Source organism: Agelaius tricolor, unplaced genomic scaffold (assembly GCF_023055355.1).
Source record: "Agelaius tricolor isolate 1412-34295 unplaced genomic scaffold, bAgeTri1.0.p SCAF_2, whole genome shotgun sequence".
NCBI classification, from domain to species: domain Eukaryota; kingdom Metazoa; phylum Chordata; class Aves; order Passeriformes; family Icteridae; genus Agelaius; species Agelaius tricolor.
In genome coordinates this window covers 43,696,873-43,719,145 of record NW_027269262.1, presented here as the reverse complement: position 1 = coordinate 43,719,145, position 22,273 = coordinate 43,696,873, and the positions used below count along the sequence as shown (strand labels likewise).

Genomic DNA, 22,273 nt, shown 5'->3' with positions numbered 1-22,273 from the left:
GCAAAGTGTCCTTTTGCTGATAGAGGATGATGGAAACAGACAAGTGCAGCGCAGTGTCTTTACATGGCAAATATCCAAGGGTCTGGCCTCTGTCCTGGCAGTGGTACTGCAGTACCATGGTGAGAAGCACCTAAAAATACCAGGCAGAAGGCATGAACGCTACTGCAGCCAAAGGGCAGCTCATTATAGCATACATAAATGAGCTTTAAATACTCCATCTTTTCAAACACTGGCTTGTTACCAAGTCAAAAGGCAACCCCAAAAACCTCAGTTTCCTACAAGGTTAAGAAAATTCTACCTCTCAGAGGTGAGTCACCTTTGAGACAGGTGCCAAAGAGGGTCTGCAGCAAGGATTAGCAGTGGCTGCAGCTCAGGTGAAACATGTTGCCCAGCTACAAAAGCAGCAGCAGAGCAGGAGATCAGTGCCTTGCCCTGCAGAGGTAATCAATCAGCTACATCTCACTATTTTGGCAATATCTGCTCTCCTAATGGGATTTTAGTTGCAAGGTTAGTGTCTAACTTAGGAAAAAATATTACAGCTGGATCTGATCTGACCCTGATCTGACAACTCCAGGAACATTTTTGAGACAGTGCTTAAGCATTTATAACCCTGGTTGAACAGAGTATTTGGACTACAAAATCCGAATCTGTGTCAAAGCTTCCAGGGAAGTCCAAAGGAGGAATTTTGGACTGGACTCTTCTCAGATTAATGTGAAAACAAACTGAATATCCTGAATATCCTAAATCTACCATCTGTAGCAGATATATTTTCTCCAAAAGTAAAAGAGTAATTTAAGTAGGCTTATTATTAGTCACTGTAAAACCTATTTTAAAAGTCCTGCTTAAATAGATTTATAGACATCTTTCAGATGAAAATTTCCTCTTGAACAAAACTCCTTAGACTAGACTTCCCAACTCACACTGCAGCAGAACAATCAGCTGTGTAATTCCAAATTCCCATTCACTTAAGAAGGTGTGAAATAAGGTACCACTATGAAGTGGATGACACTACCTGGACTCCTAGGTTTGCTTCATTTTGTAAGGGAGATGCCTTTTGAAGATGAAACCAGTTGTATTTAAACTATTTGGAACATTATTTGCCTGAAAACTACAAGCAAGACAGACCTAAACTACAGGAAAGCACACAGATTTTAATTTACATTGGGTTGCTGGATATTTAAATTAATATGCTTATAAGCACAGCTTTGGACAGGAATAACTCTACTGACTCAGGACAAACCTCATACCACTGCACCGATCCTATTTCTTCATGTTGGCAAAGGCCTTATCATTTCCCCAATTACATTCTTTTGCCAAAATAAACAATATCAGGAAGAAAGGAGGCAGCAATCTGAAAAATGGTGAACATATTACTGTGTATTTTTTCAGGCTGTGACACCGTGTACCTAATTTCTAAAGTCATTTTAGCTCATTGACTTGTTTTTACTAACTTGGGTGAAAATAATTTTATGGTAGAAACATGATACTTTCTGAATTTTGCTTTAAATTGATACTTCTTGCTATTTATTCCCATCTTTGCAATATTTGCATATTGCAATATTTGAGATGTTGCATCAATTTGCAATATTGATTTGCTGGCAGCGTGCCTACCCCTGATGTACCAGCTATATTCAGACTTTTCAGTACACTGTACATTTTTCAATCTGCAGGTCCCAGTGCTCACTCCATGGCATTTCAGTATGTTTGTAATTATGCCACTTCTACCTGCACACACAGATCCAGACAGCCACAGCAGCAGATGTGAAACTTTGCAGGACAGCAATACCTCCTTGTCCAGTAATATCACTCTGGCAAGTACTCAGGGCTATGTTATCACAATATCCTATTTTTTTAGGGGGGAAGTACTTTGCAAAATACCATGAGATTTCAGGGCAAAATATGTAAATTCACCAGATGTCAGGTTATCCCTCCCAAGAAAACTGCTTTCCTCTGGTGACATAATTCAGTCACTTACAATCACAAATGGTCAATTTTGAGTTGAAGAGTTCTTGAAAGGAAGGAACAGCTCAAGGGTGATGCAAGTCTTAGCTGAATAATACTGCTAACTTGAGAAATTTCTGGTTTGTTTGGGTGTAGTTTAACTTTATTTAGTCTGAAATCAATCAATAATCTGACAAGCTGAATGCATTACTATTCAGAAAAAAACACATTTTTTATTGATCAGAGAAACCACTTGTACATTTCTTGTAAACTTGAGAACTCAAATCCAGAAAGGAGCTTTTTAAAACACCAGACTTACAATCTGCTGAGAAAAAAAAAATTCCACCAGCAGCCCAACCAGAGCAGTTTTCACATCTGCCTGCCCTTGAAATTCAGGAGAGCTTATTCTGGGGATTGGGCCCTCAAAAATTTACAGAGAAATAGAAGTCCTTCCTGTGATTCATATGGAATCACAGAATAATTTAGGTTGGAAAAGACCTCTAAGATCATTGGGTCCAACCATTAAACAAACACTGCCAAATCCATCACTAAACCATGTCCCTAAGTGCCCACGTTTACAGATCTTCTAAGTATCTCCAGGGATGGTGACTCAACCCCTTTCCTGAGCAGACTCTTCCAATGGCAGACAATTCTTCTAGAGCAGGAAGTTCTCCTAATATCCAATCTAAACCTCCCCTAGTGCCACTTGAGGCCATTTCCTCTTTTCCTGATGCTTTTTACTCAGGAGAAGAGACCAACCCCCACCGCACTACAACTTGCTTTTAGAGAGCAACAAGGTCACCTCTGAGCCTTCTCCAGGCTTCTCCTTGTGTCTACACCAGAATAATTCCAGTTCCCTCAGATATTCCTCATAACATTTCAGCTCCAGACATTTCACCAGTTTTGTTGCCCTTCTCTGGGCATTCTCCAGCACCTCAATGTCCTTCTTGTAGCAAGAATTTGGGGAATCAAATCCTCTTCTTGGCATATAGTTTGCCTATGGAAGTCATGTACTAGTATTAATGGAAACTCTGCATATTTAGCACATCTTCAAACCAAGATTATACATAAAATAGCAAGGTATTGATTTTCTTCTAGGATGCAAAATGCTAAAATATTTTTTCTGCAGCATTCTGATACATGTCTCTCACTTTTCCTCCTCTTGCCACTGCTTACATATCAGCCCAAGGCAATCATTAAAAATCATCCGTGACCTTTTCTCACACTAAGGTTTTCACTTCCAAGCTCTGATAACACCTGTCTTGATGCTCTTCAAAGACATTTCCCTGAAAGCAGATCAAAGTAGATCCACAATAGAAAGAGCCGCAAATAAAGAAACAAGGAATACTGCTCCTTCTGCCGCCATTGTGTGTTACTTGTGTATAGGTTGTTGTGGATATTCAAACATAATTTCCCACATAATTTGGAACATCAGTCCCTCACATGACTTCCTGCATAAAAGGCAGAGTACTCAACAGTACCAGCTCAAGAGAAAGTCTTCAGGTAGGTAACATATTTTTTTTGTTTACAAAAATGTCAGTACATACTCTGAACTCGAACGCTTCGACTTGTTTTTAACCCAAACTCTGAAGGTGTTTTTCTTTTCTACACCAAGGCAGAGGCAACTTTCTTGCAGCTTGATTTTTTCATATCATAAATTAATGACTAAGTTAAAGTGCCATATTTGTACTGAACAAAATTTTGTCATAAAACAAAGAATCACATTATTTACAATAAAAGATATTACTAAAGAAATTACTACATTATCAATGTCATGATAATTGTCTCAAAACAATCATCTTAAAGTAAATTAACTGAAAAAAATTAATTTAAAATTAATAGAACAATAATAAAGAGAAAAAAGGGACTTCACAAATTATGCATAGGAAGGAAGTTTCACATATTGCAGCTAAATTGTATGAAGCACATATTTCTTCTCCTTGAGAAAATGTTATTGCTGTCTGTTGCTAAAAACTGTGAGTAGATATCCTCAAAGCCAAATGACTGAGAATTTTGAAGCCATTCTCTTTTTGATTTTCTTAATACATGGAGGAAGTAATATAAAAGGTTTAGGGAAGTTGAGAGCATTTCAGCTTCTTGGCATTAGAAATCATCCATTCTCCTATCTCGACCTCTAGGTGGCACAAAAGACCCTAAACTAAGCAGGTTTTCCTGATTTTTCAGGTAATGTTATGCTCTCCGAATCAGACTCCACAAGTCACCAGTTACAACATCACAAAACACACATCTATTAACCTGTCTTAAATAAAATGTCAAAATAAGTACTAAAGTAACAGCTACTGTAGCTAGATAGCTCAATTTTACTACTTTTATTAGTGCATTGAGAGATAAATAATTAATTTATTCTCCACAGTAATGTTAATTTCCTTTTATGTTCAGCTTATAATAAAAGGTACAATAGGTTTACTAGAAATAAAGTTAATGTTCACATTTAGCTTAATATAAGGATTACTACAGCATTCAAAATACATACCATAAAAGCAATTTTGTCATCATACTCCAGCAGAAAAAAAATAGGAATGAGCAAAATACATCCATTACTTAATCTTATTTTAGATTACAGTGTGTAGAAAATTAAAGGGTCAGTGAAATCACAGCCAGTCAATATTTACTGAAGAAGTAACTAGAAATGCTGCTTTTTTACTTAAGGTAAGTAGCTTATACTGTTGGTATGAAGATCAGCATGTTCTATGTGAATCTATGTGACCAGAGAGAATTTTTATATCATCAGCCTAATATGCACAGTACATGAAGGACCCCAGCAGCCCTCAGCCTCGGCACACAAGAGTGGCACCACAAAAGCATTTTGCTCCAGTCAAAGGACTATGACATTAGACACCAGAGAATTTATTTCCTTCTACAAAAAAAAAAAAACAAACATGCATTTATACACTTGCTCTTGTATCAATGTTGCCATCAATTCCCTTTATTTCCTGCATTAGCCCAATCATTCACACTCACATCTGAGGAACACTGTGCAAAAAAATCAAAAGTAACCTTCCCCTCCTAACCTGCTCCAGTTTCTCTGTTTGCAATTACCCAGTCTGGACTTTCCACACTATCATTTAAAACCATTCCATCTGAAAAAATTTGACTCTTCCATGACTGAACAAGAAAGTATGTGCCAAATTTGTTAAAGCATTATGTGGAAGATCATTTGCATCAACATGTGACAAACAGAGCATTCCGTCATGTGCCCATAATTAAACAGGAAAGGAATTTTTCTCACCTGGCATAGAAATCTTTTGGTGGAACAACCTCCTGAAAGAACTGTAGCTGGTACAGATAAAGTCCAATCAAGTGTCCTGCACTGAATATAGCCATTAATACACACAAGCAGCTGAATATCAGCGGATCAAATGCTTGGCAACAGGACCACCATGTGCACAGGCCCAAAAACACAAAGAAATACACAGCTGAGGTCAAAGATGGCACCATCATACCTGTAAAAATAAAAACACAGAGTGTTGGAGAAGTACAGAAAATATCAGCATTTGTTAAAAATTAAATTTGACAAGATGTATATCAAAAAATTTGATCCAATTAGTTTTCTGGTAATTATGACACTTAGCTCTAAAGACTGCTATTAACTTTGAGACTAGAAGGATCTTCTTTTTTTTTATTTTATTTGTTCAATTAATTTATGCCATATCTCAGCACTTAGAACACAATCACTCTCCAGGCTTTCCTCTGAGATGGAATTTTTTTCTATGTAAAGATGTTTCATAAAGCATGGAGAAAAACTGTGGAGTAACTGCAAGGGCAGCTAATACTGCCTGAGACCACCAGTGTATGACTTTTGAGTACAAGGTGCTAAAGTGGCATCATGGATGAACAGTGAAAAGCCTTCTCATACAGATATTGAAATACCTTGACATAGTAAAACAAAACAGACCCTGATTCGTCTATCAAAATGAAGAGCTTTACATAAAATCTACAGAATAATCAGTAAATGTTTGATTTTAAAAAAAATTGTTAACTCCCAGAAATGTGTGATTTACATGTGACAAAGACTCTGCTGTCACACACATGTATAGTGTTTTTGTTTTGGCACATGTAGCTGAGTATGCCACTTCAGAAAATGTCCAACTGGTGAAGGGGACTCAGTGCTCTTTGCTAGGAGCCTGCAAAAATAAGTTAGGAAGCAGGAAAGATATTCATGTCTAAGAGTGGCTACTATAAGAAAATGACGTAAGAGCTTGCAGCCAACACAGCACCCCAGTGGATTCTCTGAAGCAACAGTGCTGGAACTAGCAGGGGTCCCTGCCTAAATTTATTTTTAGGCTTTTTAACTAGTAAATGTCAGGAGGAGTAACTAGTAAATGTCTAGGAGCCACCTTCCTCAGGACAGACCTGCAGGCTCCTGGTGCCTCACAGCTCCAGTGTGCCTGCTGGCCATGTCCCTCACCTGGTTTGATGTGTCTTTTGGGTGCAGCACTCCCAGGGATGGTCCTGAGCTGAGCTGAGTCCAGGCATTGTAAGGACTGATATCCACCGTTATATGCCTGAGGTTCACCATCATATCTTTCTCATCATATTTTAAGCTTTCACCTATTGTGCTGTAAAACTTCACCCAGAAATTTCTGCCTCAAGCCCGTAACTATTCCTTTTCTTCTTACAAAGAGACACTTTGTCTTTATTCCAACACTTTTGGAGAATGAGAATACACGATATCCTAAAATAATTTATTATGGCCAGTGAAAAATACAAATTTTATTTCTGTCCTGAAATTGCCTAGGTTTACCATTTAACTGTTGGCTCCTATTATCAATTCTACTAGATGAGATACCTTAAAAAATGGAAGCACTTTGTCAGTTCTTTTGAGCTGCAGTCAAGTCACCCTTCATCTTTTTGGCACGGTAAGTAGGGAAGTATTTAACTTACAAAGCTCAAGGTCTCTCTCTGGACTACAGGCTTCTCAGACCTCAAGTACTTTTTGTAACTCTGCTCTGAACACCTCCCACTTCTTGGCTTGTGTTGGAGCTCCACAGGCAAGATGCCCATCACCATTCAGAAGAAACTGCCCCCTGCTACTGCGGCACAATCCTCCTGCTTCCCCTTGAACATGGATGATGTTGTCTTATGTAGAATGACATCAGCCTTTTTGATTTTGTTTATTTGAGGTTTTTTTTAATGACATCTCTCTTCCCTGGTGTCAGGCCCTATGGTAGCCCAAATATTTATTCTCTTTTTAGATGTATTACTTTTCATTTGGGTACATGTAAGGCTGTTTAGCAGGCCCTATGGTAGCCCACATATTTTTTTTCTTTTTAAATGCATTACTTTTCATTTGGGTACATGTAAGGCTGTTTAGCACTCTTGCCTTAATGAAAGAACCTGCCTTACTAAAATGGCCACACCTCCAATCTCATCATTCAGTATCAAACTTTTTTGTACTGTTGTTTTATACTTCATATACTGACAACTGATATGATAAGTTGTAATGTTTATATGTATCACTCCATTCAAACATGTGAGTTGGCAGATAAATGCTAATCTACAATTCCATGATCTAATTTTGAATTCAGTAGTTGCAACAAATAGTAATTTTGTACATTTCTGTTCTGGCTGTAGCTGATTATGTGGTTTTAAATCAAATATCTTATAAAAAGGTAGGCTATATAACATCAAAACAACTACTCTTACCAACTAAATAAAAAAAACAAGAGGAAGTCTGCTTATCACTCTTTTTACACACTACATGGTCAAACAAACAACTTTTTTTTTAAAGGCTATGTGAATACAGCTTCTTTTTACACTTAGAAGGGATGAAACCAAATCTATGAATTCACTTTAATGCAAATACATACATGTATATATATATATATACACACGTATGTATTTACATTACACACACACAATATATATAGTCATCTATAATATGCCCCCCATGCACCATTTGGTTATAACAGCAACTGTGAAAATCATAAATGGAATAGCAGGGTCACACAGTATCAGTACAAAAAATTAAGCAACTCAGCATATTCCAATACTTGCCAAAGAGTTAATTCAATAAAATCAGCAGCAATTTCTTTTCCCCTAAAAATTTCCATTGTTACTCCCGCAGGTGCCAAAGTGCTGAAAACTCATTTGTTAAATGCAGAATCTAATGGGCTCCTGAGGAAATTTTTCAAACACACCAACCTGCTGAACCAAGTAAAATTGTAACAACAACTTTTCCAGTGGTGATTATCATATTGCCAATAAACTCCCTCAGTTTGGATGCTAGAAAGGCAATTCTACGCAGCAGTTTTAATTTCATGGTCTCCTCAAATTCTGCTTCTCCACAGTCGTCATCATCCAGATCTTCTTCATACATCAAAGCATCATCTGGCTCTAATTTTTCTCTTACAGCCTAAAGGAGAAGGAAGGAAAGAAAAATAGAATGCAAAAACACAGAGAGAGAGAAACACACAAAAAGGAATTTGAAATTAAAACCCATGCATATATTATTTAACAATGAAGTCTTCTTACAATCTTTGACTATGCCAAGTAGTGAGACCTAAGAAAGACATACTAAAGCTAGAGATGTACATCGATGACCCCCACTTCAGAATTGTCTGAATAATAAAAACAAATAAAAGGTTGTTAAAGGTGGTCTCTGGGAAAGGCTGTGCAACAGGCTGCTTGCTCATTTACACGTGAAATTTGGTTTGATTAGTTCAGCATTCTTAGCAAGATAAGCATCTTGCTATCTAATATCTTCTAAACTCCTCTTTGCCTCAAAGGTTTCAATTATAAGCTCCAAAAACTGTAATCCCTGGGTTGATATTGCTCAATATCAAACCCTTTCCAAACCCATTTTTCATCAACCCTTTCTCTAAAGGCAAAACCTAGAATGGAGCAAGTAGGAGTGATCTGGAACAGGGCAACAAGGGTTGAAATGAATGGACAGATAACTCATCATAACCCAAGCTGACGAAAGGGCAGCTTGGGAGAGAAATAATAGACTAAGCAGAGGCTTGAGCAAAGAATGAGAAATGTGGAGATCAACTGATGGTGAAAGTAAAGGTTAAAATGTGAGCAAGAGAGACATATTCAAATCTTGAGTGATCTACAACAATTTAGCAGGGGTAATGAGACCAGTGACTTAGAACTACGCAATGGAAAAAAGAAAAGAAGGAAATGTGGAAAGGCCCATCATACTTGAGTAGTTTGTTAGGATTTGGCAGTGGCCTTCACCATCAAGTCTCCATCGTATCTTGGAGACCAGAAGACATACACAACTATTGAGTGATGCAGACTAAATCATCAACCCACGGTGAGAACCTGCAGGATTAGCAAGAAGCCCACACAAACACAAAGATACAATTTATGGAAAAATTAGTCACTCATGAAAATGTAGGGGCATATTAAAAAAAAAAAGTTAGAGTTTTGAGCCAGGTTCTCATTTGATGTAATATAGAATAGCTTTTTTGGCAGTAATTTAGACTTGCATTAGCTAACACTAGTTCTGGCCAAGCATATCTCTGTGTGTGAAATTAAAAAAGAGAGATTAAAAAAGAGATTATATGCATTTTTCATCAGAATAGCGATTTTATATGTATTGGTGACCTTTGGCAGAAAAAATTCCACACTGACAGATAAGATTGCAGTAGGAACAGATGAACTCTCAGCCTACTTAACCAAATTCTTCTGTACCATTATGTGGATTCCCAGAAGAACAAAATTCCCTGTAGATGGCTTCACTCCTTCATTTCACCTCTAAGATTGTTGCCAGCTTTCTCCTCTTACTTCGGAGCATTAACATTGTTGTGAATGCTCAGGAAAACAAACAAGCAAGCAAACAAACAAACCCCTAAACAAACCTGCTTGTTCTAAAGAATCTATTTCACAGAACGATATATGTAAGAAATACAGAGGGCTGATCTGGGAAGTCTACATTTCCATTTCAAGCCATGCAGCACAAAGAGGCATTCTGTGTGTTCATCACTGCTGCTCATATCTGAGCTCCTATCCCAAGGATAGGAAACATTAAATATTCAGAAAGAATGCTGACAGTAGCCACAGCAATACTTTCTGCCCTAACTTCTGCCAGAGCTGTTTCAGTGAGGAAGTTAAATAGAGGGCAAACGTTATGATCCTTTTTGATTGTGTCACAAATACTAGATTAATGTGTTCTTCATCTACTCCTTTTGAGTCCAATCCTGCTTCTCCTGGTCTGGTTCTAGTGCTCTGTGCCTTGAGCTTAACGAGTGGACACTGAAACCTTCAATAGCATACATATGCCCAAGAAAGAGAATGAGTGAGACTGATGGACATTTAAAGGTTTTGAAATGGCACACTTCCTAAACATAGATTTGTGTGAAGGAGACCTTTGTTTCTTCAGCTTGTGCCTTCAGCTTGCTGAAGACAATGCACATTAAGACATAGAGTCACTTTAAAAGTATATAGGAATCAAAATAAATAAATTATTTCATGGAAGGCCATCAGTATTCATCTGTCTTTGAATACTATGTTAAACATAAAGACAGGATTCACATATTTATTACAGCTTAAAATTGCTGATTGCTATGAATTATACATAGGCAGGAACAGGAAATACAAGTCTGAAGAGTCACAAAAGACAATAATAAAATATTCTGCAAAAAAGCAGAAAATGCTTTTGTGGGGAAAATGAAAATAATCAAAATATTTTTAAGTATAAATTGGAGGAAAACGCACAATACCTTAAAATAATAAAATAAAAAGGAGGACACAGAAGTAAGGAAACCACACAAAACACCCCAGTGAAAGGTAGGACTTCATATACTTTTCTGTTTCTCATCCCTACCTGCCTTCCTAACCTCGGGTGCCAAATGCCCAAATTCACACCTCAAAATCTCCTCAAAAGAGATCTTTGGATTTTATGTCATAACTAGAACCATATTTTTTTTAACTTTTAAGGCTATTTAATCTTGCTTCATTAATCTAAAGAACATTTAGGCTACATTTTGCCTTGAGAGTTAAGCATTAATAATCTAGTCCTGACATGTATGACACAGCACACCCAGGGAGAAGCAGTAGGGAAGAGGATATTTCAATGGACCAGGATATAACTGAAGCTGAGAAGGAGATGATGGTCCAAAGTTTCCATGGACTGAGGCTTCTACCCTTTAAGCATAGCCAAAAGCTTCAGTGTCCATGAGTTACCAAAGAAGTTAATGTTCTTTGGTTTTTAGCTTTTATTTAGATATGAAAATATGAATTCCAAGTTCAGCAAGAAAATTAAGACATCACAAACATTTGCAGGAAATGCAGAACAACCTACTTCTGGTATTACTGAGGTCATTGGATGTTGGAAAGAAAACTTCAGCGTTCTGAACCTCAGGAAATACCAAACTGATTTCCCAAGTTTTCCCTCTAAAATGGCAAAAGTCTGTTGGGAGTTGGAGTTCTTCAACCGCTCTCCTCAGTTTAAGACAAGCTGGCAAATGGGATGATCAACAACAACCATCATATGGAGTCCCAGAAGCTTTCTCAGAACAGATACATGTTGGTTTGCAGCTCTTCAGGACAGCCAGAATTATCAATGATATGGCTGTGCAAGAATTGCCTCGTTTCATGACACAGTTGATGGCTATGACAGCAAAAACAATGACAGTTAAACAGCTCTACGTTTGATTTTACTGTCTTTTTTAAAAAAACCAAACATATCTGCTTTTAGTTCAGTATCCAGGATGAAAGACCGTGTTCCTTTGCTGAAGTAGATGGAAGGCCATGTTCCAGTGTATGTCAAAAAGACAAACTTTGGGTTCCCTACTCTCATATTCACTGCCCTCTAACTGCATCATATGCGCTGGCTTTCCATTTTCTCACATTGAGCACATCCAATTGCAGAAGGCAAGCAAACAGTGAACAGTTTTCACATCCAACATGGTGATAATGTGCTTGTTGTTTTAACACTTTCTGATGATTAAAAAGCCATACAAGTGTGCACTCATCACAGAACACCATTACTTCAGTCAGACTGCTTTGCAAAGCTCTTTTTTACTATGTGGATTAGTCTAAAGCTACAAACCCATGCTACATGGGCTACAGTTAGAAAAATACTTTTACTTCCATAATAAATTACCTATTATGCAATTACAGGATCCCTGTGGATGCTGATTAAATCAAATAAACTTCTCCATTCAAGGAGTATAGAACATTTGTGAAGCCATAAACATGTGTTTCCATGACCCTTGCTCTGTAGAGCAGGGCCCCAGGACTTTTTATAAACAAACTAAATGCAGTTTAGGTTTTTTAGCAATCATGTGGAAGTCCCTGGAGTATTTATTGTACAACACTTTTTTAAACTGCCAAACTGAGATAGAGAACAGGCAAGGAAACAGTACAGCTCCTGTGGCAGCTATGGCAGCTGCTCTTGTGGCCAGGCCAGAATGTCCATTAGCTACTTTGGGGGCTGCTTTTTCAACATCCAACTTTTAAATGTTTCATCTGGTGCAGTATAAACACTACTGCACAGAGATATCCTCTAGTCCCAGAGATGTATTTACTAACAGGAAGCCTTAACTCTAACCTAAACCCCATTTTTGCTTCAGAGCTCTCCTTGCTTTTTACCTACTTTTAATAATATTGTGTCTGTACACACAAATTTGCTCATTTATTGACTTTCAATTCTAGAGGGAACACAAATGAAACCCTTCAAAAACTCAAATACTGACAGCAAGAAAATTTAATTAGTCAGAATTATTACACCTAAGTCTCCAAGTCTCCTAACTCCCATCCTGCTGAATACATTACAATAATTATTGGGACCTCTCAAGCATGCCCTGCTAAGCTCACAAGAGTAAGTTCCTGTGGGGGTTCAGGTGCTTCTTCATTGTACTTGGCTCATAAATGTTGTACAAATAGCCTCTTTTCAGTATTTTGACCCTCCCAGCCAGTACCAGGAAATAGAGAAGAGCGGGAATGTTACGCTTTTCTTGCTGTAGCATCCCAGACCTCAGCACAGACTTCTAAGCCCTGCTGCTGATAGCCACACCAGATTCTCTCAAGGGGGCTGGATTGTCTTCATGCTGTCTCATAGTTTGTGTGCCCTGGGACTCACAGTCATATCATCCAGCTGACATTGCCACTGTTAAAGTGTGATTCTCTCAAGATATCACCACCTACAACTACTTCTTTACCTCTAATCAGAGATTTTTATTCCATACCTGTGAAAGAGTAACAGAGATATGATTTGTTACACATCTAAGTCTGTTAAAACCATGAGGCCCAGGTTTCTGAACTTCCCATTTTAAAAAAACCCTGTAATGAACAGCTTGGTTTAGGAATTATCTGAGAAAAGCTATTTGACTCAATTTTACCAGCAGAACAATAGAAATAGTCTCTCTCCTCTCACACTTAGATCAATTGCCTCTGTAGTCACACAGCTATATTCAGCCTATCATAACATGACTGAATTCCTACTAATAAGTTTGCTCTAAAAGCCTTCTTTCTCCCTTAAAAAAGATCTTCAACCTTTATCTTCAAGTATAAGATAATTGCAGCAGTAGGAAGGATTAATTACTTACTTGCTTTTAGAAGCAGCACATATATAAGAGAATATATGAAATAATAGTCAAAATAACACCAAAAAAAATCAAAATAACACAATATTCCTTAGACAGACCCAGCTGTGAACACAAAAGCTGGAAAACAAACTGAACTGCTACTTCTTTTACCATCAAAGGAACTGCAAGCCCTTAATGTGATATAAATGACTGCAGTTTCAACCTGTGGTCAATACTATACCATGTTAACACAATCATTTATTGAATTTTCAATTTTGCAAGAAAGTGTAGAACTCCACTGTTCTGAAAGCATCAGCATGTGAGAAGCGGATGTCCTTGCTTTTCCTGCCACAGAATAGATTCAAACACTTCCACATAAATTATTCCCACATGTCATTGAACATGATTCCTACAGAGATGGGGCTGCTTAGCGAGAGTATCTTCCTTAAGGTCATCTTGTGCGAGGTACATGGGATCTACAGAAAGGCAGAGGGGAACACCAGGCTACCCAAACATGGGATGGGCATGGAGAGGAGGCTGTGGGCTGCAAGCTGGGACAGAAAAAGGAAACTGTGTGACTTCAGGAGAAGGCCCTGCTAAATGAGCTGAACTAATCAAGTGTGGGACTGCAGTGAACATTTTGGAGGGTGTGACATTAATGAGATAGATGCATCTTGGAATTTAAGCCGTTTATTTTAGTAATTTATATTACTCAGCTGAATCACTGAAAACAATAAATTATCTTTAAGTCATATAGATCTTACTGAAAAATTTTATCACGGGTACATCTTAAGTTTGCTAAAGCTTGGGTTCAAGGCCCACACAGAAAGATAGATGTAGATCAGAAATAACTTTCTGATATCAGAATAACTTTCAGTGTGTTTGCAGTAATAAATGCCATACATACACCTCCACAGTAAAATCTCCTGTGGGAAAGAGTAACTCAAAAAAAAAGGATCAGCTATTTACTAGAAGTACATAAGGACAGAAGCATTTACTGAGTCAAAGGAAAGTCAAAATAAATTAATAAAGACAAGCACTGTTCAGAATCAGGACAACAGGAAGGCAACTCATTAAATCCTGTATACAATAGATATTGTACTGAGAGAACCAGAGATTATTTCACTTCCCAAAGTACCCATTGCACCTGAGCAAACACTGAGTGATTTCAGCACACAACTCAGTGGACCAATATTGAAATACAGTTTCACATCTTGACTTCTGAAGGTTGTCCGGCACGGAAGCCAAATGCAAAAGAGAGGAAAACTCACAGGCAGAGTTTAGTGGTTTGGCCTGAGACAATTAAACACTTCTTTTTTAGTGAAAAGGAAATAGGAAGAGTTAGGTTATGACTACAAGGCACAATGCAGTTAACTGAGCTAGAGCAGGTATGCACAGCACCTATATGGAATAATTCCTGGCCAGAGAAATACACCTACTGTACCAGTATGCATCTTGCTAAGAAGGAGAATAAATACCCAACCGTGGTGCTGTGGTTATTTGCAAACCAGTGACTTGGATGCTTCTCCAGTACCACCCTGAAGAACCTCAGACTACTGGGATGAATAGGAGAATGGGAGAACTAAACTTCAAGAGGATCCAAAGTCTCTTGTCTTCTGTCTTGCAGAGCAGCCTTTAGAGAAAGATGTGAGTTTTTTCTCCCAATCAGAGGAAATAATTCTAGAGAAGAAAACATTATACTGAAGCAAAAGAGCAGAAGAACTATAAAGGTTATCATGCAGCTATGTATGTGCAATATAAATCAGATGTTTTCTAACCACCAGAAGAGCAAAATTACAGAACAGGGTCATTTCTGAAACAATGGGATGAAGTAAAACTGCCCTGTTTTCAAGATGGTGCTTTCTGCCTTCCAGAGGGAATTGTGTGATACATCTGCCTGCAGTAACAGCAGACTGAATTCCGTGAGTCAAGAGATTCCTTCTCCTGATGAGTTATTCATCACTTAGGCTGTCCAAATGCAGTAGTATTCCAGGATTTTAATCTCTTTGTTAATAAATCTGTATCTCAAAAATTGGAAGGGAGAACTGTGAGTAACTGTGAGTGAAGAGCAGCCACAAGAAGAATTGCATCCTGTCGTGTTTCTGCCCAGAACAGGACAGGTGCACACCGAAGTTTCCTGCCCGGCAGGCTGACAGCCTTCGGTAACACACTGCACTATGTAACATCATGTAGCTGCAGCCTGCTCTACTATAATTACATATTTGTGTTAAGACTTATCCAAAGACATGTGCATCAAACCAAGGAGCTCATGTAACTTGTAAACTTTTGACCCTTGTTAAGATGAGATGCATTAGAATTGTTACTGAGGGAGGCAGCTGTGTAAGGTCTGGCAAACTTCACCACTACAAACATCACAAGCAAAGAGATAAGGGAACCTCATCTACTCTTAAAACTGCAGAAAAAAAAGTTTAAAATCCCGTTTATACCATGTTCAAAGCACACAAAGACCAAGTGGGTTTGACCAGTTCTCCAGAGGTCGGAATCAGAGAAACATTAATAACCAATTAGAGAGAGTAAGCTAGTGCTGTGCTTAATATGAGCAACAAGAAGAAAAAAGATGAAAAATAATAGAGGCATCATCAGGAAGCTCAAGGAAGCCAAAACATTCCAACCTTCTCTAAGAAGTTCTTTTTCCATAATATTTCCCACAATAGCAATAATTTTCTATCTCAGAAGAGAAGCAAATATTGAAAGAGGAGTTGCATATGGAAAGATGTTTAGAGAAATCAGGGCCAAAGCATCCCATGTCAATGGCCATTAATCAAGTCAGGTGAATGTTTGACACTGGTAAAATCTAATTAAATTAAGACACAAACACAAAGCAATAAATCATCTAAGGAGAAATATATCCATCACAGGCTTTAAGAAAAATGGGATGGTCCTGTAGACAGGGTCATGGGCACCACTGTAAACTGCTTAAGGCAGGTTATATCTGAGGGCAAGAAAAATGCAACTGCAAAGACTGGGACATCAGACCTTTCTCAGAGCTGTTCACTTCACTCATGCAGGACATTCAGGTAGGTGATATGCTGGTAGAATTGCTTGATCCTAAAATTTCTGAACCTAATAATCAATGACATAATATTATCATTTAACTCAACAGTAAGATCTTGCCTGAAATGGTGAGGAACTGATAATCTCTGCATCTCAAAAGAATATTGCAGAACTATAGTTTGCTCAGAAAAAAAAAAAAAGTAATTAAAATGACAAAAGAAATTTAAAAAAACCCCAGAGATTGCTTAGCCTTTAGAGGTCAAATATAGAAGATAGTAAATACATTTGATTTCCCTTACACCATCTCACTCTAATTTATTACATGTAGTACAAGGGACCTTCCATAAAATTAAATAGTGTTAAACTCAAAACGAAATCAAAGAGCACTTATTAAATTGTGAAAGTCCTTGCTTCATGATACCACTGAAGCCCAGAAATTAATGAGGTTTTAAAAGAGTCTGGGTAATTATAGGTTTAACAAGATTATTCAGAGTAGCTATAATTATAAACAACCTTTTTTGGAAGGGATTTGAAACCACATGCTTTAGGATTAAAGTCATTCTCACACTAGGAGAGATCTGGATAAACTGTAACATTGCAGAAGGGTATTTTCTTATTTGCTGTTGTCCTTATCCAGCCGGTACCAGCTACTTTCAGGATAAGGATACTGGTCTAAAAGTGTAATTCCTAGGCTAGAAAGTCCTTGGACAAGGCATGGGACATGAGCAGTTCTCAGAGCCTGTCTGCTCTGTCCTGTATGGAATGTACTCCAGTTACACTTGGGGACCTGGAGCAAGTGAGAGCTCTCAATGCACTACATGCCTAATGCATGTGGAAGACAAACAGCCTGTCACTGTTCAGATGGACAAAGCTGGGGAACATTTTTAGTGCTTCTGTGTGCCCAGGGGCACAGGAGCTGAGAGACAGATGAAGTAATAGACTTGAGGACACCAAGTTAGTGGCCAGAGTGAGAACCATGATGGTCCTCCTGATTCCAGTCCAGTATTTTGACCCCTGGCCAAGCTCTCCTCACATTCTTCTCAAACTTTAGTTTATTAAAAAAAAATACTCTATTTCCTTTTTTCATAATTTTTTTTCTTTTTTGAGATCCCAAACAAATCTCTGACTGCTGCAGAAAAGACGGTGGGTGGTAGCTTTGGGATCAACCTTACTTATGAGACAAAGTCAGGACCTAATGGTCCTGTTTGCTTTCTAGGACATCATGCATGAGAAACGAGCTTCAATGGCAAGGCAGCAAGTGCTTTATGAGCAAGCTGCATTCAAGACTACAACAGGTTTTTTTTCAAGATCAACACTTCTTCTAAAGTTTAAGTTGTGCAATTGCAGAAGTGTTTTCCTTCCTGCCACTGTCACTTGAAACATCAAGGAATTCATCCACAGTCTCAAGAAAAGGCTACTTCCTTTCTAATACCTATCAGACTGTATATACTGTATTTGCATTTTGGCACATCAACCGCCATCTGCTCCAAATCAAAAATGTTGTGCTTTCAGCTGCAGCTGGAAGTTAATTGTTGTTTCTTATTTTCTTCCACCTTTCACACCTTGTGACTGGCATTGTGCTTTTCAGCATTTGCAACCCGGGCCTGTCTCCAGCTGAATTCACCTGCTTTAAATTTTCTGGGCCCTAATAAAAAGGGCCTGCGGACACGTTTGCTCCAAGTGTGCAACCATTTAGGGGTGGTAATGAGTTGGACTGCAGCCTGGTATCTGGCAGGCCTTCCTACTCCATGACTCACTGTTAATTAAAACCACACTCTTTGCTTATTCCTGGGATAGCGTTACTTACAAATAATTGAGAGTCTCACTGCCTTAGAGCCTGCTCCCTCAGTTCTGTTCTGTAGAATAAACTTTTCTGATGGAGATCTGTTTCTCTTAAAGTTGGATGCCGTGTAATGGAGAAAGACATCCATTTTTCAACAAATCCTTGTTGTTCTTTATTTGGATTCTGATACTTTTTCTTGTTTTGAATTGCATCTCAATCCAAAAGCAATCTGATCCATCATGGCCGGTTTCTCAAGGCTACTGCCATGCCAAAATACAGCTGCTCAACTGGAGGCATTTTTACAACATGCCCATATATCAACAGAAATGTGATGGGGTCACACAGACCTTTGAAAAGGTTAATTATAGCAGTATTAAACCAATTATTTAACAGGTTTTCCTATACAGAAATGCTGGAAGGAGTAAATAGATTAACCTTTCTTTTTTAATTAAGCCTACTTTGATGGTATTTCACACTCCTACAAAGCAAAGAGGTCTGGGAATCATTCAATGTAAATAATTTAATGCAAGAAGGTAAAGCTGCAAGACACTGCTTTGGCTTGGAAGTACTTGATTTATAGAACCATCTGTGGCTAGGCATCTATCAACCTCAAAAGTTACCTCACTAAAGGCTCTGCTAAGGCTGTTTAAATCAGCTGATGCAATCTTAACAAAATCTCCTACCACAAATTTCTGAGGGCTGGTGGCTTGAATTCTCAGCAGCAGCTCTTCAACTCTAGAATTACCTACAGAACTGGTCTAACAAACCCAGGACTATTTCCTTTGGAGGTACAATACCAAGCTCAGCATTTCTTCTGAAGTGTCTTTTTGAAGGACAGTTGCTGCTGCAACTCTGTGTTTTCTAATTCAGTGGAGTTACAGCCTCAGTAACGAGCTGCATCAACACAGAGCTACAGGTATCAGTCAGCTCAGGCAGAACTCAAAGAACTGGTCACTTACTAAGTCTTCCCTTTTCCAGTGTACTCTACCAAGAAAGAATTGAAAATTATGTGAAACCTACACAGTTTGGACTCATTTTAGACTATGCCAACATTCTCCCAAATTCAGACATTCAGTGGCCTGATCTCCATATGCATTAGGTTCCTTTCAGTCAATCCTGCCAAATACATATTCCTTGCAGATTCAGCTGCTTCTGCCTCCTCCTCCTAACTAGCAGAAATGATTCCAGGATGTTATGTGCAGACACCTAGAAAGAGAAAACTGAAGTTTGGAAAAACATTTTTAATAGGTATTTGATTTTCCACTCTCCATTTCACTCAATCTTTAAAAAGCTACCAGATTACTCCGATGCAAATTCATAATTTTGGCTGTGAAGGGCAGAATTCCTTAAAGTTTTTGGGATCCCCTCACATAACAGAAAATATTTTCCCTTTTTTAAAAAAATGCCTGTGATAGAGCTTTGGGTTTCACTAAATCTAAACACAGCTGCTGTGTTCACTAAATATTCTGCAATACATGCAGTTTACAGAACATAAATAATATTCACTGGGTTTTGATGTGAAGAAAAAAACCATATTTACACATATTTCTATTTGCCCAGTATTCATGTTTCTCTGCAGTCAGAGTTTTCTTCTCTCTCTCCTTCTTCCCTTATGGAATACTCTTGCCTTGGCATTGAGGTAGCCAGTCCAGGATCAGCCTGATGTAAAGCTACACTCTGTGCTATGCAATTAGGGCTTGTTAGCTCAGTTTTTCTCTTGCACTGGAGGGAAATGGCAATTGAACCCAGCCTGGAAGCCAGCACCCATCCACCCCAGGACACTGACCTCCCTTTGACTCAGACCCCAGTCTCAGGCTCACCTCTGAACCAAAGAAAATATCTAAACATCATCATTTGGTTTCAGAGGAACCAAACTATGCCTATCTTTGAGTTTCTGCCATCAGATTACTCCTGTTTTGTGCTTGTGAATACTTTCTCTTCAGAAGATCAAGAGCACCAAAGAAGTCTGTTGGAGCTCACTTTGGTAATATAAAACTTGTTTAGGAGGAGAGCTGAACACAAACCATTCTAATAAGCCACACTTCTTTCCTTTTCTGGGTATAGCCCAGGGTTCTAGCCTGCTGCAAAATCCATTTTGCACAGCTTCAACGATAAAGCAGATTTAAAGCTGATAAAACCATGTTCCAGGAGACACAAAGCTTTGCAAAGGCACATCAAACCAAACCCTACATATCCTCCAATGTGCAGTTAAAAAGCTGCAACCTTCAGGCAATCCACAGCTGCCAGGAAAGCCCATAAGAATTCCAACTGCAACTGAGTATAAAGCACAGCCCTGATATTGATCTCTCATGTGCTAGTAACTTGACCAGCTTCTGGCACTGCCACAATCCAGACAACCTGGCAACATGCAGGGAGGCCTCTTTTTACTCTATATAGTGGCACCAAAATGGGCAACTGATCCCCCTAAATATTTCACTCCCTTCAAAGTTTTTCAAATTTCTATTTGAAATGAGCAAGTTGAAATTGTCTCCCCTAAAAATGGTGTTTTGAGAGTAAAGAAAAAACATTCCACCCATATGTAAAAGAAGACAGAAATTGAGCCCCAAGCCATGCTAGACAGTCTGATAAAAAACATGTTAAGATTAGTAGTAGGAATTTCTCTGCACCCTGGCCCGAATTCCCACTGTGGCTTTTTATATTACAAAATTGTTTTCCTCTTTCTGTGGATTTTTCTGCATTCAGTATCTCTGCTACTCTTCTCCCCACTAGTAAAAGACACAGAAAACACATCAACACTTCCAGCTAAGCCAAATCATTCTCAATCTCACTCAGTATAACCAAAGTTTTAGATAACTCCTTCCATGAACTTAACACACAGCCTCTCTTCTATTCTTTAAGAGTAATTTCTGATAATCACTCAGATGCTGCTGTTATACTTGGATAAGAAATTTGGAAATAGGAATGCTATCTAAGAAACTGAGTACTGTATGTAGCAGAACAACCTTGTCAGATTTAACCAGCAGCTCTGGTGAAGAACAACTTGTGATGGACTGTCATGATTGTTTTTTAACTTAACATTATTTGAAAAATCCTGTAGCATATCTACCACTTTTCATATTCTGCTTTGTTTTCTCAACATAAAAACTTTAGATTTTTCCACTTTAAAACAAATAATTTCATTTCCTGAAAGAAAGTTTACTACTTAACATAGCCAGGGCTCATGAAACCATTTCAGAACACAGGAATGTCAAAGCTAACTAAAAGCCATACAGATAGAAATGTGCATTTGATACCATCTCCTCATTTTCAAACTGCATGTTGCACTGTGCTGCATCCTCGGTTACCAGCTTCTGGAACACATTGCGGCAGATGAGCCATATTGTCAGGCTAGCAATGAACATCCCAATATCTGGTACAAATAGTCTGATCACGTTCCCAGCATCTGCTCCTTTCACACTGTATGGGACGAAAAAAATAACAAAAAAAAGAAACATTTGTTATTTTTAATGGCATTTTCAACTGGAACAGAAAGTAAGCTCAAGGCAAGGAAAAAAAACCAAAAAACCCCGTCAGTAATAACAAATCTTTGCAGTATGGGAAATATAAAGATGATTGAGGAACTCCAGACAGACAGATATTTTTGCTCTCCAGAAGTACAGAATAAGTGATTATTTGTTGGGAGCTTGCACGCTCTTATTTTAGTGACGCTTAGCATTTTGATTAACCCAATTCTGAATCAATTTTTTGAGAGCAATACAGGAATAACCTCCAAATTCAACAAGCAAGATTTCAGCTGAGTACCCAGAAAATCCATCTGTATGAAGCACAATCCTTTTGCCAGCATTCCTTGCAAAGACAACAATATCCAGGTCTACCAAAGATGAGGATGTCCATCCTAACCCTAATCCTTCTTCCTGGCACACAGAGGAATGATCAGAATGTGTTTAATATTTTGACATGTTTTATTATGTTTACTGTTAATACATTTTATTCAACAGACTACCTGAATACCTTTTGGGGTATTTAAGTACAAATATTTAAATGCTAATTAATGTGTTCAATCCCTGCCAAAGAA

The 22,273-nt window shown here is 38.2% G+C and overlaps 1 protein-coding gene across 1 annotated transcript in view; it reads right to left on the bottom strand.

Annotated features, from left to right (window-relative positions):
* Positions 1–22,273, bottom strand: part of PIEZO2 (piezo type mechanosensitive ion channel component 2) — a 286,729-nt gene that overhangs the window by 110,137 nt on the left and 154,319 nt on the right. Inside the window, exons 5-7 of the mRNA XM_071456986.1 lie at positions 21,492–21,654; positions 8,107–8,317; positions 5,192–5,405 (exon numbers count right to left, since the gene is read on the bottom strand). Of these exons, the coding sequence (XP_071313087.1) occupies positions 5,192–5,405; positions 8,107–8,317; positions 21,492–21,654 (588 nt within the window). The remainder of the gene's footprint in view (positions 1–5,191; positions 5,406–8,106; positions 8,318–21,491; positions 21,655–22,273) is intronic.